General features: G+C 42.4%; 1 protein-coding gene across 2 annotated transcripts in view; it reads right to left on the reverse strand.

Annotated features, from left to right (window-relative positions):
- NENF (neudesin neurotrophic factor) overlaps window positions 1-19,505 on the reverse strand; it is a gene marked incomplete at its 5' end in the record, with an annotated part of 340,944 nt that overhangs the window by 317,057 nt on the left and 4,382 nt on the right. The window contains 2 exons of one of the 2 annotated variants that reach the window (XM_081944188.1): window positions 18,799-19,006; window positions 19,316-19,419. In XM_081944188.1, coding sequence (XP_081800314.1) covers window positions 18,830-19,006; window positions 19,316-19,419 — 281 coding nt within the window. In that variant the 3' untranslated portion in view covers window positions 18,799-18,829. Of the gene's footprint in view, window positions 1-18,367; window positions 19,007-19,315; window positions 19,420-19,505 lie in introns of those variants that run through there. The other variant, XM_081944187.1, reaches the window with a different exon arrangement.

The raw sequence follows: 19,505 nt of genomic DNA on the forward strand, positions 1-19,505 counted from the left end.
ACATCTTCTAAAAGCAAAGAACACTGAGATCTCATTGGATCAAGTTGCTTCCAATCTTGGCCACACACTAAAGGATTCTAGAGTTTATAAAGCTTTGGCATAGACTGGTCACAGGCCATACTACACATGAGAGAATCCTTGCTAGGCAGGATGGATTAAAAGGTCTGAATGACATGCAATCCAGTAGACAATGGAGCCACAGTGCTGTTCCTGTAACAACTGTTCCCATATTCACTACCAACATGATTGTCTTTCTTTAAGGAAAAGAAAGCTGATCTTCTCTGCTTTTATTTTTGCAGAGTCATTCCACTTCTTTGAAGACACCAAGCCAGCTGGGTAACCTTTAGCCAGTCACTCTCTCTCAGCCCTTGAAGGGAGGCAAGGGCAAACCACTTCCAAAAAATCTTGCCAAGAAAACTGTGTGGATTAGTCGAGACATTTATCAGGAGTCAAAAATGGACTCAAAAGCGCGTGCATACATGCGCATGCACATACACACCACACCACACAACATATTCCCTGATAGCGAGCAATAACAACTTGGACAGCTTTTACTGGCCAACAGGAGGGAAAGGATTAATCCCTCCGATCTGGGGATCTTTATCATTGCAGCCACTGTTTGGTTCTGTTTCTCTGGTCTGGCAGTGAAACTGTTCATTAAATTAAGGGAGTTTTTGTCTTTAGCCATGTGAGAAAGCTTGAAGGTAATCACTGTGGTTCTGACTTCTGAGGAAATGTAGTTTATATATAAATAGCCCTGACAAAATGCAGAGTATGTGGGTTAGCCTTGTAATTTTACATTTGCTATTTGTAACATGAATGCGAGCATTAATAAGTGGGAGACGCTCTCATTGTTGCAAAGAGTTTGAAAACAGAATTTTTAGTTCTGGTAATAGGAGCTTGTAATTGTCTCAGCAATGACACAGAGCTTGTTCATCACTCTCCCTGCTCATCAGACTCATTTTTGCTTACAATTTCTTGTAAAGCTTTACGACTATAAAGCTGCCTTAGCTGTACATGTGACAGAGTGACTGAAGTGCACTCTGAGATCATACTCTTCCTACTGGAGAGAGGAACCTCTTTTGATTACAAAACCTTCACCTTCTGGAGAAAGAGGGGCTCGCTTTTCCACAGAGTTGGTGGCTGCTGAAATCACTTTTAAAGGAAGTGCTGGATGTGCTACAGCACAGAGGAAAGAGAAACGGGATTAGTAGCAGAGTGATGGCAACACAAAGTTTCTTTCTTGGGCAAGGTCCTGTCAGGTGACGGTCAAGCACCTTTTCTTAGAATCTCCTCAGTTATGCCACTGATAGAGGAAGTCCCTTTATGGCTCAGTGTCTAAGCTACGGTTCTGTCCTTAGCTGTTTGTTTTCAGAGAATTCCACATGTGCCGCTAGCAATGCACAAGTCCACTTTATTTCCAGCTAATTACATTAACATGCTCCTCCTTAGAAAGCTAATGTTGAATAATCCCTGACGCAATTGTCTTTTACAGTAATCTACTGATGGTATGGCTTCAGCCCCCAACATTTCTAGTTACAGATTCCAAATGCTGTGAAAAACTCTGCTCCAGAAACCCTGACAATTAAGAGTCTATTCTGCCTAGCATGTGGGAGGTTCAAATCAAGTGTGTTGTATAATGATACATCATTTGCTTAATGTTAATATGTGTCTGTGTGGTTGTGATTTTGTCATTATCGTTTGTCGTAAACATGACTGAAAACAGGGATCAGCAGTCTTTTTGGGTTAGGAGCACATCTGGACTGGGTAGAATAGATGCCATTGTTGGTAGGGTTAAGCACAAAGTACCCATTTATCAGAAGACATTTTGGAAAGATTGTTCTGAGCCATCTTTCTAACGGCCAGGATGTCCCCTAGCAATAGCAATAGCTTCCCTTGCATATATTCTGCGGAGGAGAGCATACTGAAGAGGCATTAGGCTGTAGCTATACACTTCATATAGGGACGCGGTGGCTCAGCGGCTAAGAAGCTGAGCTTGTCGATCAGAAAGGTCAGCAATTTGGCCATTTGAATCCCTAGCGCCGCGTAATGGAGTGAGCTCCTGTTACTTGTCCCAGCTTCTGCCAACCTAGCTGTTCAAAAGCATGTAAAAATGCAAGTAGAAAAATAGGAACCACCTTTGGTGGGAAGGTAACAGCATTCTGTGTGCCTTTGGTGTTTGGTGTTTAGTCATGCTGGCCACGTGACTAAGGAGACGTCTTCAGGCAGTGCTGGCTCTTTGGCTTCCAAATGGAGATGAGCACCGCCCCCTAGAGTCGGGAATGACTAGCACATACATGTGTGTGAGGGGAACCTTTACCTATACACTTCATATCTTTTAAAGAGTCTCCATTTGGGGGGAAAATGGATTCTTAAAAGAAACAATAGTAGGACAAGTATCCTGGCTTGAACAATGTTCCCCCACCTGGTGCCATTAAGATATATTTGATTGTGACTCCTGGAACTTCCAGCACCATGGTCATTGGATGGGAAAGGATGATATTAAGGATGCCCATCTCCACATAATCCAAGGTCTTTATTGCCACAGAGATGTAGTGACACAGTTCCTAAGAGAGATTTCAAAGGGAATATGCAAAATTTGAGAAGACCAGCAATGGCTAATAGCCACGAAGGTGGTCTTCTCTTTTATTTCTAGGTCAGAAGCAATATGCCTCTGCATTCCTGTTGCTGGGAAACCTAGGTGGATAGGTTAGCTTTATCCCTTACTTTACAGAAGGCATTCATTGGGAAACACCTTCTGTTTTCAAGGACTGTGTTATCAATTTGACAGTAAAGAACTGCCAGCTGAAGAAACCTTGAAATGTTGCCCATTACTAACCAGATGTTCTGACCTAGGCTTCTCCAAAAAGCACAACGCAGATTCCCGGTCCTGACAAAACCCATTTTATTAAACGAATGTGAATTCCTCTCATACACATTCAGCAAAGGTGAAGTTATGACAACAGACCTTATCTAGCTTGGAAAGCTGCCATGTAAATATTTTCCAAAAGCAGTGCTGCGCAAGGAAAGACTTGGCACAGAGTCTCTGAAATTCATGGACAGATCTCCACACTCCTGAAATGAATGAATGAACGAATTGGTTCTTGCAAAAGCCTAATTCCCTTTCGCTCCTCTTTTATTTCTTATGGAGGGGCCATTCACCATCCATCTGTGGCTTTATTCCCAAGTCAACCCTGATTTCCTAGCTGTTCTTTTCTTCTGGCACCTCTGTGCATGCGCACACTGGGAACAGGCTCCAGCTGTTTCTTTGCCTCACTGCTGTCTAGCTTTGAAGGCAGCTGAGAACTGCCAAATGGCCTTGACCCCTCTCTGCCTCTGATGCAGACCCCTCGTCTGAACCTTCCCCAGCCTCCGAGACTGGCCCATGTTCCTCCCCAACCACCTCACTGTCTGATTCTGCTGCCAGCTCCGCTGGCCACTAGTGGGACACAACACCAGAACATGGACTGAACTGGCATACAGGTACTTGCTTTTTCAGTCTTTCTCAGTGTTTTATCTAACTTTTTTCCTACATTGGCATCTGTTGGAAAAACTGAGCATCTTCAAATGTAACAGTTTTGCTGCCTTCTCTAGCAAGAAGCCTTTCTATCCATATAGGAGAGTTATTATAGGCATCTAGTTGACCACTGGAGAAAGTGGTCAACTAGGCTAGAGTTCTTTGGTTTTAAGTTTCTTGTGGTTCAACAGACGATTTAGTATACATATTATGTTACTTCAACTTTAAGTTTTCAACAGAGCCCCCCAAATGGTTTTGAATATTAAAAGCAATTATAATAATTAAAAATAAAGAGCGGGCTAAGAAAAAATAGAGTAGCAGTTAAGAATTTAAACTAACTTTAATTAAAGATTAATCTACAAGAGGGGATCAGGATCAATAGCAAAGCAAATGAATAACATTTCTAGAGACAACAATTTGTGTGGGGAAACAGCCTGGAAATGCAGAGCAACTACAAGTAGTCCTTGACTAAGAACAGTTCATTTGATGGTAGTTTAAAGTTACAACGGCATTGGAAAAAGTGACATGACCGTTTTTCAGACTTAGGACCTTTGAGGCATCCCTATGATCATGTGATCAAAATTCAGATGCTTGGCAACTAGTTCCTACTTACGACTGTTGCTGTGTCCCATGGTCATGAGATCACCTTTTGCAACCTTCTGACAAACAAAATCAATGGGGAAGCCAGATTTACTTAACAACCATGTTATTTACTTATCAACTGCGATGATTCACTTAACAACTCTGGCAAAAAAAATGTCCTAAAACTGGGCAAAATTCACTTAACAAATGACTCACTTAACAGAAATTGTGGGTTCAAGTGTGGTCATAAGTTCAGGGCTACCTGTATTGTGTTATTCAAAACTAGACTGGCTCAGTACGGTCACATATCTCTGTCACGTATCTCAGGCTCAGTGCAAGACAGCTTTGTATATTAATATGATGTATGTACCTATGGCCTTTCCTTGTCCCTTTAGATTGCACTGTGAAACTTGCATAAAACTAAGGAACTTACAAGATGTGTCATAAAAGGGTAGATGTCAACCTTTCCTTCTGCAATCTTTGTCCTTCCTTTAGCCTCTGCTTACTCACACTTGCCTCTTGTTCCTCTTCCTTGTCTTTTGCTTCATTTAAAAAAAATGGCTGGAAGGCAGACGTCACTCTGAAATATATTTCAAAACCCCAAAGGTAACAATGACCTTGTAGAATTATAACATTGCAGGATTGGGTAAATACTGAATTTTTAATGCATATGGCCGCCCAGCTTGTCTGTCATAATTTGTCCTTTGATTTTTAAAGGTTTCTAAGGCACATTTCTTCAACATGGTGTCTGTTGGATCTTGGATTCCCACATCATCTGCCCAGGTTCCTGGAATGACACTTTTGGACCATGAGAAGCAACTGCTTGAAATGCAGAAATGTGTTGGGCTTGCATAAAACTAAAGAACTTACATGATTCTGTACGATTATGGCATTTCCCTCTGGAAGTCTTCATAAAAACCTCTGTGTCTCTGCCATTGAAGAAGTGCAACCTTTTCAAGCCAGGAAAGACTCAACTATTAATATGATACTGCCTGCGTACCTAATAATATTTTCCATCATATTGATACATTTTTATCAACAACTTTTGGAGCAGCATTCAAGGCCGGGTTCTGAATGTCTGGAATAAAATAAGATGAGGAGACAAAATCCTTATCAGGTTCATTCAATCAATTTGACTGGTTACCTCAGTGTGCAGTTACTTTTTGAGACACTTAAAATACATCCATTTTTAAAGACTGGAAGCAAAAACCTGTCTATTGACTATCAAGAGAATAGTTCAGTTAGTTGTTTTAGTTAATTTAGTCAATTCACTGAGCAGCTTTGAATGGAGAAAGTGGCAAGACATTCAAGTCAGAAGACAGTTTTTTTAAAAAAAAAGAGGTTGTGCACAAATATGGGCAAATCAGATGATTCCCACAAATAATATCACTTTCTGTACAATTCAAGTATTTACTAATTGATCATTGGCCAGGAGAACACCACAAATGCTGCCTTCTAAATCTTCTGATTTATGGCATGCCTTTAAAGTGGCAACCTTATATAGGTTTAACAGTCATTCACCTTTAGCAGGAGACCCTAAAAACCAAGACTAGGTTTTGATTGGGAAACGGCCCTGCCTGTCTATAGGAAAGCAACTTTGATTTCTAGCCATTTCCACAATTAATCTATTGACGAAGAAAATGTTTTAATTAGAAATGGTAGGAGCTGTTTATCTTAAAGCAGCCTGATTCTCTGAGATATGGAAATCTCTAAAGTGACACTTGGGTGGCAATTATAGAGAATGTAATTATGAGACTTCAAGCTAAGTAACTTTTATTTTAAATTATTGGACATCACTCTTCACATAGGTATGCCTGAATTTTAGGTTTGTTTTTTTGGGGTAGTGTAACCACTGTGATTTTCACTTCCAATACTGTTTTACATTGGAGACTTCTTATTGGTATTGCAAAGTATGCTTATTATTTGTGAACTCTGCTCTTGGGATTGTTCTTGCTATGTTATATATGCTCTTTGTCATCCATAAAACATAAGCGCATCCAGAACTAGATTCTTGAAGATCCATAGTATAAGATGTTGCAATTGCCTTCAGGTTATATAGTATTGTTATATTGTTGACATTGATTTATACAGAATAATTTGTATTAACTTGCTTGTACTGCACATACTGACTTTAAAAAACTCGTATTATAACATATTCAGACATGCTGTACCCTATCCTGGGTTAATGGAGGCTGAGAATTTGATACCCATTTAACTTATAATTCCAAAATGAAATGGTTATTCTAAGCATAGGCAACTTCATACATTCCAGATGTTTCGGACTTCATCTCCCATCAAGCCCAATCAGTATGGCCAATGGCAGGAAATTGTGGGAACTGCAGTGCTCAACATCTTTGATTCCCAGGTTGCCTCTTCAGACTTCCAGTAACATGTTTTGGGATACTTTCTTAATATCTTTTAAGACCTTTCTGAAAACATAACCAAAACAGCACCAAGTGGCTAGAGACCTGATTTATTTTTAATGTCATTTATTATCTGTTCTTCTCCATTTGAGTCCATTGGATCTCTATTTAAAAACAGAGTGCATGGCTTACTTTCATAAGCAGTAGTGGTGAAATTGCTTGGCATATTTCTGTCCTTTTTGTCTTTTCTATATACGCACTTCTCAGCTTCAAGGAAGCCTGCCTGTACATAGCCCTGGCTCCAGTGGTGAGATTCAATTTTTTTTTTACTACCAGTTCTGTGGGCGTGGCTTGGTGAGTGTGGCAGGGGAAGGATACTGTAAAATCTCCATTCCCATCCCACTCCAGGGGAAGGTTACTGCAAAATTCCCATTTCCTTCTGATCAGCTGGGACTCAGGAGGCAGAGAATAGATGGGGGTGGGGCTAGTCAGAGGTGGTATTTACCGGTTCTCCGAACTACTCAAAATTTCTACTACCAGTTCTCTAGAACTGTTCAGAACCTGCTGAATATCACCTCTGCCTGGCTCCCTCCAATACAGTATTTCATTTGTGGTAAGCTTCAGCTGCAGATCTTCCTTTTTGCCTCCTCAGTATGACTTTAGTTCTGTGGTTCAGAACGTTTTTACATCAAGGACCTGTTCTCTTAAGTAGGAATGCCAGGCTGGTTTTACTTTTACATGAGTCCCAGAAATACCATATTGCAAAACAGAATTCAAATGTTTAGGAATTCTTAGCAGGTCAACATGGTTTAGAAATGGCCTCTGCCTGGGAAATTTGCTAAGAGGATCCAGTATGTCTGGGTAGAAATCTCTATGGACTGCAAAGCAGTATGGGACATGGACATATTCTAGATCAGTGTTTCACAACCTTGGCACCTTTAAGATGCGTAGAATGTTCCAGCCAACTCCCAGAATTACTCCAGCCAACTCTCATTCTGGGAGTTCAGAAACACTGTTCTAGACACTTTCCATTTAAAGTAGAACAATTTACTGGTAATAAGTGAAGAAACTGTTCTTTCCTCCTCTCTCTCCACGCTTCAAGTCTTCCATTACTGATCTTCTGACTAATACTGTGGATCTTCAGGAGCAGATCCATTTTCAGGACTATCTGGTCAAAATGATGGCCAGTAGTAGTCCTCTCAACAGCACTTCCTCAATGCCCTGCAGGAAGATTACATTGAGAGATGTCAAATCAGTGGTTTGCTGCCTGTTGCCATCTAGTAGGTAAAAATAGGATTCATTTCAAAGGCACTTCAGACAAGTGTATCAACAAAGGGCTCTGTTGGAGTTCAAGAAACCAGCATTGGTTGAAAATCTTAGCTTCTTTGGAAAAGCCCTACTAAGCATAGGAAAACATGTTGAAAAATATCCTTGCTCCCAACATATTAGCATGGGCCACAGAAGAGAAGTGTCTTTTGCTTGCAAGATGTTATTTGGGTAGGCAAGAAGAGCTGATGGCTCTTATTTTGATAGTATGCATGGCTATGCTTTAGGATATGCTTGCATGGGTCATTCATTAAAACTTGTAATGTAGAAGGAAATTATAATAGACATTATAATGAACTCATTGGAGAAGTGGGAAAAAATCAGCACTGTGGTAAATCTATAAATACGTTAGAAAAAAGCCACTATGAATGAAGGAATTATTGCGAACTCTATTAATTCTCATAAAAGTGTTTAAAATAAGGAAGGAGGATCCACGTGACAGTTATTTAAAGCACAGATGAATGTCATTTTTTACCACACTGCATGTCAAAACTGTCAACATGACTTTTTAGAAATTATGTACTAAAAAGGAGAAAAGGGAGACTTCATTTTTGTTTCAAAACTTCTGGTTAAATCAAGCCCTGCCTTCCTTTATTTTAGAAACTGACAACCCAGAAGCTATTCTTGCCATCCAAAATAGGCTCTTCTAGGGTTCTTGCTCTGGTTGCAAAAAAATTGATGGCCTCTCAGTGTCAGCAAGAAAATGGTTGAATCCACTAGTGGTCTAGATTTTTTGTATTCCAAATTGATTAGGTTCAAGTTGTTCATTGTGTCTTTACTTTCCTTTTTCTCTTTAGTGAACTGTCTGCAGCAATAGAGAGCACAACCCAGGACAAAAATTTGGTTCTGAATTAAATGAACAGTGCAATCCTCCCCAGCCCCCCCCTCTCTTTCTCTTCTGAAACAGGCTTCTTTAGCTCATTGTCCTTCAGTTCGGTTGCTGTGGCTGATCTCCCAACTAAGCCTATTGTGGGAAGTCCAATACACCCAAGAACACCAAGCTGGCAAAGTTAAATGCACAGAATTGTTGCATTCAGTCAACAAAGATAAATACAGTTTACTTATATCATTGAAAAGCTAATTCCAGCTTGCAGCTTCCATATGCATTATTGTAACTTATGCATTTTGTAAGGCAGATTGCAATATATTTTGCATTGCAGACTCCTCAAATTACCAATTTTTCTGGAAAAATACAGTAGTTGTCAATTTACAACAGTTCATTTGGTGACCGTTTGAAGTTACAGTGGCACCAAAAAAGGTGACTTTTGGTCACTTTTCACACTTACAACCATTGCGGCACCCCCATGATCATGTGATCAGAATTCAGATGCTTGATAACTGGTTCATATTTATGACTATTGCAGTGTCCCGGGGTCATGTGATCACCTTTTGCGACCTTCTGACAAGCACAGTCAATGAAGAGGCCAGATTCACTTAACAACAGTGTTACTAACTAAACAACTGTGGCAAGAAAGGTCTTAAAATTGGGGCAAAACTCACTTAACAAATATCTCGCTTAGCAACAATTTTGGGCTCAACTGTGGTCGTGAGTTGAGGACTACAGCAAATAGACCTAGAGGGAAAGAAAAACTAGAGATATATTATCTCTGAGAAAAAAGCCCACAGCTATTGCCAAAGAAACAACCCTCTGAACATAAAGCTCTTCTGTTCCTGCATGCTGACTCAAGCCCCACCCTATATTGCTCCTGGATATCCCACCAGAATTTGCAATGATGCCAGCTGCCAAGAAATGCTGAGGTGTGGAAAATGCCAAGTGATCCTCTGTGAAGAGATCACTTATTCGGTGTCTCAATCTAAATTAGGCATATGGACAAGACTGAAACTAGAGCAGGAGCTTTCTCCAGATCCCTTTCTTGGAAATGGCCAATGATAGTGAAGGAGGGAGGGAGAGCTTCACCTAAGACCACAGACTGGATGGGCAGGGGTGATGAGCTGAATTAAGACTGAAAACCAGATGTACAGCACCCACTATCTAAAATTTCTTATCCGTGTTATTATGAAGGGGGCTAAAAGTAGATCAGGAATCAGCTGGCCCTTTTCTCTCTCTCATTTCCAAAAAGTTGTTAGGCTATTACGCACACACATATACATGTGTATACATGTACACAGACCTCTTACATCAGCCCTTGCATCACCCTTTACAACTTTAGTTAGGTGGAGTGGGGAGTGTCAGTCTTTTATTCCAATTAACTCTTGCATAGCAAATTCTCAAGGAATTCCAACTAGCAATCAGCTTTACTCATAAATCAGAATTATACTTTTAAAAATGCCTATGAGCAATAAAACCGCCAAGGTGCTTTTCTTACCAAATTAACAGTATATTTGAAATCTTAGTGTTAGATGCTTGCTCTAACTACAGTGGTTTCCACCAAGGTCCTCTGTTCCGGCGGTAACAGAGGTTTAATCCTATTGGTCGAAGGGTCTGACAGCTCCCTATAAAAGGGCTGCTGTCAGACTCAACCTTCACTGGATTGTTCTCACTTGTTGTACTTAATAAAGAGTTTTTGTTACCGTTAAGCCTGTGTGTGCCTATCCATCACCCAATCTAACACTGGCAATGAAGGTGGGATTGGAAGGCAACTAGGCGAAATGAAAGAACGTAGCAATCCAGCAAGTATATCCAGCCCAGAGCTCAGTGCAGCTTTGAGCAGCCATTTTTGAGCAGCAAACTCAAAACGCCCTCTGAACACAAAATGTCCATGCATGCCCCACCAACCCCATATGACCCAGTCACCGAGCACTGGGACTCGTACATGCTACGATTTGACTGCTTCCTCGAGGCAAACGACCTCATGGGCCGTTCTGAAGGCCGCAAGAAGAACATGTTCCTCGGATACTGTGACCAGGAAATGGTCGAGACGGTGAAAGACCTCTCTGAGCCAACACCGCTACAATCAGTCGCCTGGTCCGTGCTTCAGCAGACGCTGAGGACCCACTATGTGCCCAAGCCATCCAAGCACATTTGCCGGCATGAGTTTAACATCAGAAACCAAAAGGAGGGCGAGTCAATTAATGAGTACGTTGCAGTGCTCCGCAAGGCCACAGCATACTGCAAATTCCAAGACCTGGACAAGCTGATTCTGGACCGCATAATTTGTGGCATGCAGGACATTAACCTGCAGAGGAGATTACTCGCTAAATCTAACCTCACTCTACAGATCACACTGGACGAGGCCAGGGCGTCTGAATCAGCCGTCAAATCTACTGAGACTCTGCAGTGTAAAAGCGCTCCACAAGACTCGCGAAAGTGGACATGAGTACATCGCGAGGCTGCAGAGCCCGAGAGCTCAGAAGGCGAGGAAGATGACAGCTACCGCATGTGCAGTAGCTGCACCCAGCCGGCGCTCAAATTCAAACTGCATCCCCCACCTTGCACTAGCTGCGGAGGAGACCATGCCAGATTGGCTTGCCATTTCCATGATGCAACCTGCCAGCGCTGAGAGCAAAAGGGGCACATCGCTAAGGTGTGCCGGAGCGAATTCCCTGCCACTACCTGGCAGCCTAGCAGTGCACCAAACTGCCAACAGAGGCCCAGCCAAGGGGCCTGGCAGAAGCCACCACAGAGCTCAGAGGGCAACAATAGAGTCACCTACCATACATCAATCAGCCAAGTCCGCACCAGGCAGCCAAAAAAGCTGAAGGTCACAGTCCTCATCGAGAACTCTCCATGTGAGATGGACTTCGACACCGGATCATCACTGACCATCATGCCATGGTCTACCCTAAAGCAGGCTATCCCTAGCCTAAAGAAGCACCCCTGGCATCTGCCTACGCAATTACCAGGGAAACCGGGCCCCCATCGTGAGCCAAGGCACCTTCCGGGTGAAGTTCAAGCATAATTTGTGGCATGCAGGACATTAACCTGCAGAGGAGATTACTGGCTAAATCTAAGCGGAAAACTCCCAGTGACAGTGGTCAGCGGCAACCTACAGAGCTTCCTAGGGCTAGATAGTTTCAAAGCCCTGGGCCTAGAAGTGACCGGTATCAACGCCTTGAAAGATGACGGCGCTGAAGCCATCTTTAAGGAGTTCGAGGACATCTTCGGCACTGGTCTGGGTAAGTATGTGGGGAACTAAATTTCCTTTAGTTTGGAGCCCAACATAGCCCCAATAAGGCTAAAACCCAGGAGAGTACCTTTTACTCTCTGCCCCAAAATTGACAAGGAAATTGACAAGCTCGTAGGCCAGGGAATCCTAGAGCCGGTCGATTAAGCACGCTGGGAGACCCCTATAGTGACGCCTGTCAAATCTGATGGGTCTGTCCGCATCTGCGCAGACTACAAGTGCACAATAAATAAAGTACTACAACAAAGCACCTACCCTGTACCCATTGTACAGCACCTCCTTCATTCATTAGGCCCCGGAAATTTTTTCACAAAATTGGACCTGGCTCAGGCATACCAACAATTGCCTGTAGATGGTGCTACGGTGGAGGCCCAAACCATTGTGATGCACAGGGGTGCACTCAAATGTGACTGTCTGCAATTCGGCATTAGTATCACCCCTGGACTGTTCCAAAGCGTCATGGAACGGCTTTTGCAGGGGGTTCCAGGAGTTGTCCCCTATTTCGACGACATCTTGGTATCGGCTGCAAACGAGGCTCAACTTTTAAAACATGTACGAACAGTTTTGGCTTGAATTAGAGATAAAGGTCTCCGCCTCAAAAAAGAGAAATGCCAAATTAGTGTGCCAAGGGTTGAATTCTTAGGGTACCTAATTGACGGCTCTGAGATTCACCCAACCACATGAAAAATCAAAGCAATTCAGGACACCCCCACACCTCGCAATCAAACCGAGCTGCAGGCATTTCTCAGGCTCCTTAAATTCTACAGTGTCTTTCTTAAACAGAAAGCCACCGTTGCTGAGCCCTTACACCGTCTCCTGGCTAAGAACGTGAAGTGGTCCTGGGGCAAAGCCAAGGCTGCCACATTTGCCGTGGTAAAACGACTCCTGTCGGCGGATTCCTTTCCGGTACAGTACACCCAGACCCTGCCGTTGGTGCTGACCTGCAACGCTTCCCCGTTCGGTGTCGGCACTGTCCTCAGCCACTGCATGCCCAATGGAACCGAAGCCCCTATTGCATTTTCCTCCAGGACCTTGTCCGCCGCTGAGCGGAACTACAGCAAGCAGGACCATGAAGCTTTGGCTGCAGTGGCCGGAGTAAAGAGGTTCCATGAGTATCTATATGGACGGGACTTCGAACTGGTTACGGACCACAAGCCGCTGTTGGGCTTACTGGCTGGGGACCGACCTACCCCAGTGTCATTATCACCCCGCATGACCAGATGGACCATCTTCCTAGCTGCCTACTCCTACCGTCTCATCCACCAATCAGGCTCCACTTTGGGGCACGCTGATGCTCTAAGCTGCTGCCTGCTGCCTGAACTTCTCGCTGATCCTACCCCCGAGACACCAGTCCTCCTCATTGACTGCCTTGAGACTGGGCCTGTCTTGTCCAGTGATGTTGCCCATCACTCTTCAAAGGACTCCACCATCAAACAAATTTTGAACTGGGTGTGGAGGGAGTGGCCCAAGGGGCCTGTTGGGACTGATTTCAAGCTGTATTTTGCCAAACGTGATGAGTTATCAGTTGTAAATGGCTGTTTACTGTGGGGGGACCGGGTTGTTTTTCCACCCAAACTGTGCATTGCAGTATTAGAGGCTTTACACGTAGGGTATCTTGGAATTGTCAGGATGAAGTCTTTGGCTAGGAGTTATGTATGGTGGCCTAACATGGACAGGGAGATCGAAGAATGGGTGGCTACTGCACACCGTGCCAGGAATCCAGATCAGCTTCCCCAGAGGCACCTGCTAAGGAGTGGGAGCAACCTCAAGCACCATGGTCTAGGGTGCACATTGACTTTGCTGGCCCAGTTCATGGCCAGACATTTCTCGTAGTTGTGCACGCCTACTCGAAATGGTTAGAGGTAGTCCTGATGACCTCCACTACGGCAGAAGCAGTCATCAAAGTGCTATGGAGACTTTTCTCCACGCACGGCCTGCCCGATGTCTTGGTCTCTGACAATGGGCCCCAATTCACGGCCATGCAATTTGAGACCTTCCTAGCAGCTCAAGGAATCAGGCATGCCCTGGTCGCGCCATTCCATCTGGCCTCCAATGGTCAGGCGGAGAGAATGGTGAGATCTGCAAAAGAGGCCCTCTCTAGAATGGGCACGGGAGATTGGCAAACACAGGTTGACCACTATTTGCTAATTCAGCACATCACACCCAGTGCCATTACAGGGAGAAACCCCTCAGAGCTTCTCATGGGTCGCCGGCTAAGGTCCCACTTAGACCGGCTACACCCCAATTAGTCTGCTTCATCGCCCCGACTTCACAAGCAACATTCAGACATTTAGCGTAGGGGATTCTGTATACGTCCACAACTACGCCAGAGGAACTCTGTGGATTCCTGCCACAGTGATAGGCATCACCAGCCCTCGCTCTTACCTCCTACAGCTCGAGGACGGTAGGAATTGGAGAAGGCATATTGACCAACACCGTGGCCGCCTCTCCAACTCCACTCTTAGACAACCAGAAGTAACTCCTGCAGAAGTTAGCAAAAGCCCTACCCAAACGGAGCAAATACTCCTTCCACGGCCAGCTCAAGCCCGAGGGTACCAGGAAACTTATCTGGTTATGTTGCAGGCCCACAGCGAGCTCCGAGCGAACCGGCTCTAGAAGCTCCAGCATGTGAAAGGTTCCAGGAGCTTCCACCAAGCGGAGCTGCGGAGCAAACAGGTCCGTCCAACATGACCAAGGAAACCCCTCCTACTGAACTGTGCAGGTCAGGCAGAGCTACCCAAAAGCCTGCCTACCTGCGTGACTACGTAACAAGTAGGATTGTTCCATCCAAGAGGGGAGGGGTGTTAGATACTTGCGCTAAATACACTGGTTTCTACCAAGGTCCTCTGTTCTGGCGGGAACAGAGGTTTAATCCTATTGATCGAAGGGTCTGATAGCTCCCTATAAAAGGGCTGCTGTCAGACTCAACCTTCGCTGGATTGTTCTCACTTGTTGTACTAAATAAAGAGCTGTTGTTACCGTTAAGCCTATGTGTGCCTATCCATTACCCAATCTAACACTTAGGTATATTTATTTATGAACAGGTCTTACAGAAATAAGATGTACTTCTGAGTAAGTGTGTATATAGGATCTGAAGCACTTTGTTCTGAAGGATTGTTAACATTTTCTGCAGAATGTTATACAATGGCCCTGTATTCAATTTTTTTAGCTCCTTGGTTATCTGTAAATTGGAAAGCACAACTCTGCCTTCCCGAGTTTTGTTCTTTCAAAATCTAAGTTGGGTATTGTTTTCAGTTTGAGGAAACAATAATTATTACCATCACAAGATTAGATTTCATAACAAGTCAGGATGGACTATTTTTTGAAGTATGTATGTATATGTGTTTGTACATTCCAAAGCATGCACGCCCACCCACACCCAGCTTCTGAGGAAGGCCCCTCTCTACCGTGTGACTCAGTGCAGGAATTCAAATTATCAACCTTCACCAAGCCTAAACGTCTTACACAGGGTTACATCTGTTTTGCACGTTTGGTACATATTGCATCATTTAAAAAGGAAAACACAAAAACTGCGAGTCATCCCCCTTGCATCAGACTCTACATATCGCTCAAGATTCTCATTCCCTCCTGTTTGCATGACTTTTAGCAGCTCAGCACTGAAAGTGAGTAGGAAAGCAATCCAGCAGAAAGAATTCAGTTGGATGACTGTATCTCTCCCTCCCTCCCCCACTTTCTCTCTTATCATGGGATTCGCTTAACAATAGCAACTGGAAGTGCCAGAACTGCCATCAACAAGTGATGTGGTCACATGATGTTGAGGTTTACAATCACATTGATTAATGATGGAAATTCCGGTTCCAATTATCGTGGTTAAAACAAGAACGACCTCTGAGTCCAAGGAAGAGTTCTCAGATAATAACCTATTCTGAGTCCAGTGACTGTTTCAACCAAGGATAATTCCTGGATTTAATAATCTTTGATTCTCTACAAGTAAACCTCTACTTACTACCACGATGAAATCTAGAATTTTGGTCGTAAGTCATTGTAGTTAGAAATCAAAGCACCGTGAGAATGGATTTGATTTTATGACCATTTTTATGATGGCTGGAAAGAGAGTCACTGAGGTTGTAAAGTGAATCATGTGGTTGTTAAGCAAACCACATGATTCTTAAGCAAATCCATTGTATACCATAGTTGCTTGCTTTTTGGGGGGGGGGTGTTGGAAAATGGCAAAAAAGTCACCAAATGTGGGTCACATGACCATGGAATAACATGTCCAAAACTGTGATCTGGGAACATGACAGTCATCATTAAAGACAGGTCATAAATAGCTTTTTTGACATGTCATAAATTAAATGGCTGGTCATAAATCAAGGACAACCTGTACTAGTTAAGTGACAAAGGAGTATTTTGATTGATTTTGTGAGGAAGGAGTGAAACTGAAACGGGTTGGGAGATTATCTACATTCAGCTCATCTGTGGTGTAGATACTTCTGAACTAGGTGAACAATGGACTTGACTTGGAAGGAATGCTGTTACGAACATATTTTATCAGAGTTGCCCCCTTGTAAAGATCACTATGTGCGATGTGAGTTTTCTTGAACTCACCAAACAATCCATAGATAAGGCAGCTTCCTGTGTTCCTAGCTTGGTCAAAAGGAATATATTTGTGCAGAGAAGCACATACATTTTCAAGTTGCAGAGAGGGGGAGAGGTTCATTCCAGGCAAATGAATTTGAACTAGGTTGACTTACAATCCTGAATAGATTGGCAATGTGGGTAGTTGGCCTGGTTCCTATACCGTTTAATATACTCACAGGGTTGGAAATAGTTCTTGAGCCTATGGAGTATGGCTCCTGCCCAATGTACACTGAGAGCAGCACAAATCCAACTTAAAGCATCCTAGACAAATGCTTGTCTTTCCCCATCCAAGCTAGGACAGCCCATCCCTTCTCTAGGTAATTGGCTCTCCTGTTGAATATACTCTTGAAGAGGAGTCCTCCTAACATTCAATTGACATCTGCCAGCCTGTCATTTGAATCCATTACTCTGTGTTCTGCCATTCTGAAGTGAGAGAGAACAGAGCTTCTATTTCTGTGTAACATCCTCTTTGATAATTACTTGAGAAATACGTGCAGGAAAATAAGTACATTTTTGATACAATGATTTCTTTTATCTGATTTTGCTTATGTTTTCCTGCCTGTATTCAACCGGGGCAATAGCAACTTTCCTTTTTAACAAAGCAACAGTGTTGTGTGCTAGTGCACACACACAGTGTTGTCTGGGTCAAGAGCACCAACCTAAGATATAGGACTCATTATGAATCATGGGCTGCTAAGGGGTAGAGCTTCTGCTCAAGAAAGAATATTCCAAAGCAGCAACTGAATTTTGCACAAGGCTCAGCTTAAGAGCTTAGATCAAACTAGAGCTGCCAGTTCTGACCTGAAAAAAAAAATCTAAAAAATCATTGGCCAGAAGCAAAGTGTTTTCTTATTCTAGCGGACATCTAGATTTTTGTTATATGCCTTACCCTTAAGATAATAGACCAATAATTCTCAACTTTGACATCTTTTAAGATGTGTGAACTCCTAGAATTCTCCAGCCAGAATTCTCTAGCTAGAAGTCCATACATCTTAAAAGTTGCCAAGAAAAATGGAAGTTTGTAATTTTGGAAAACTGTGTGTGTATATATCATGTACACAAATCTTCATAAATTAAGTAAACATTTATGAGCATTTAAATGTGGTATATAGATGCGGATGTACCTTTTCATATTTGTAATGATTGTGTTGCTACTTATTTCCTTGATAGCTCTGGATTTCTTGTTTTTTTCTTGCAAGGTATATCACAACTGAGAGGGATTGTTAAGAGTCCCCAATCAAAAACATGCAAGTTGGAAAAAGTTATTCATTCCACACCTTTCTGCCCTGTGATCTATTCCAATTCAGCATAATGTGATGGATCATTTGACATTCAAGAGCAACATGCAGTAACTAAAGAATTTTTACTTTATTTTCTCATTATCAAGAAATATTTTTAGATAATGCTCGATAAAAGGTGTTGTAATGTTTGTTTTTCCTTGTTCATGTTATTGTAAACATGCCTAAGTTGTGAGGAGGTTGGGCAACCCTTTGATGTATTATCAGCTCCTCCACCTGTGTGGCTTCTTCTACTTGACATCTCAGGAAGTTGTATGACTGCACGGTATATGGCTACAAGCATGAGTACACCTCTGGTTTTTGGTACACATCTAAGGGTTCTGGGTTAAACTGAAATGATGCAAGTATGTCTCTTCAGGTATATTTCTTGTGATGGCTAAGGTAATCCAAGGAAGTACTTACTAAAGGCTTTATGCATTATCAGTTTACAGTTTTAACAGAACATTTGAAGAAATTTTAGTCTCTCCAGTTATCAAGTGCCAATCACCGTGTTTGCCAACTATAATGTTGTTTCTAATAGTGTGGCATTGCCCTCTAGTGGCTTGAATATATATGCACATTGTTTCTAGTCCCAAATAGTTTTGCTTTTTAAAAAAAAAAACGTACCACTTAACTTTGTCAATAAGATGTAGCAACTCGATCATCTTGTTTCCAGTTTCTGTTTTTATCTACATAATGTAACATCTTAGTACCAAATTGTATGTTTTATATGGCCATGAGGATTTTGAATGAGTAATGTTTAGTGGGATTGACCATGGGACTCCTTGTCAACAGATGCTGCTCTTAAGTTTTTCCATTTAGTTAGCCAAATAATTAGCTAAAGAAAAATAACTGCTTCTCCACTGACACTGAAACAGAACACTTTGCTGGTCAAAACAATTTTCACACACACACTATAGTTTTATCATGCATATTAATATCATTAACTAACCAATGATGATAAAATAGAAAGCAATCATCCTCAAAGATATGAAGCCAATTTAGGTCCATTATATTCTTCAGTTTTTAGATACCTTCCTGTTTTCTTGTAGTAGTCTTGGGATTGCCAAGTTATTGTTAAAACTCATCCTTAATAGTGAAATGTGGCTGATCTTCTGGTTTAAAGTTTGGGTTAGGGCTGCCATCTTCATTGAGAATTCTTCGGGCAGTGTAGCCAACAATAGGATATTTGGTCTTGTAGACATTACTAAAGGTCTCATCCAGAGATCGCAACTGCTCTTCTGTGAGTCCCGTCTCAATGAATTGCAATTGTGTAAAAAAAAGAAAGATGGAGAGGAAAGGAGAGGGGTAGACAGAACAAATTCAATGATTATTGCACATCTCCATGCTATGTAATGTGAATGCAAAGGACTACTAATTGCACTGAACCAGGTTTTTCAGAGCTCTGTACTTTTTCTATTTCTAAATCCCTCCCCAATCCCACCATCTTTAATGATCCTGTACTTGGATTAGATCACTAGGACCAATAAAGCTATGTGCAAATAAAACAATTCCTTAGTTGTGGTTTCCGATCAAGCTATGCTGAAAAGATCTTTTTCTTACTATATCGTAAGTGAGATCTGTTGGATCCAGGGACATTTTTGCAACACTTCGGGTTGAATCTTTGCCAGCTAGTGCATTGTATGGTGCTCCTTTCCCATAAAATTCTGTTAGGGAAAAATAACACAAATAGCAATTAAGTGCAGGACTTAAGATTCTTAGGATATCTCTCTCACATAGACAGACAGACAGT

Source organism: Natrix helvetica, assembly GCF_964273705.1.
Source record: "Natrix helvetica genome assembly, chromosome: 2".
Classification (NCBI taxonomy): domain Eukaryota; kingdom Metazoa; phylum Chordata; class Lepidosauria; order Squamata; family Natricidae; genus Natrix; species Natrix helvetica.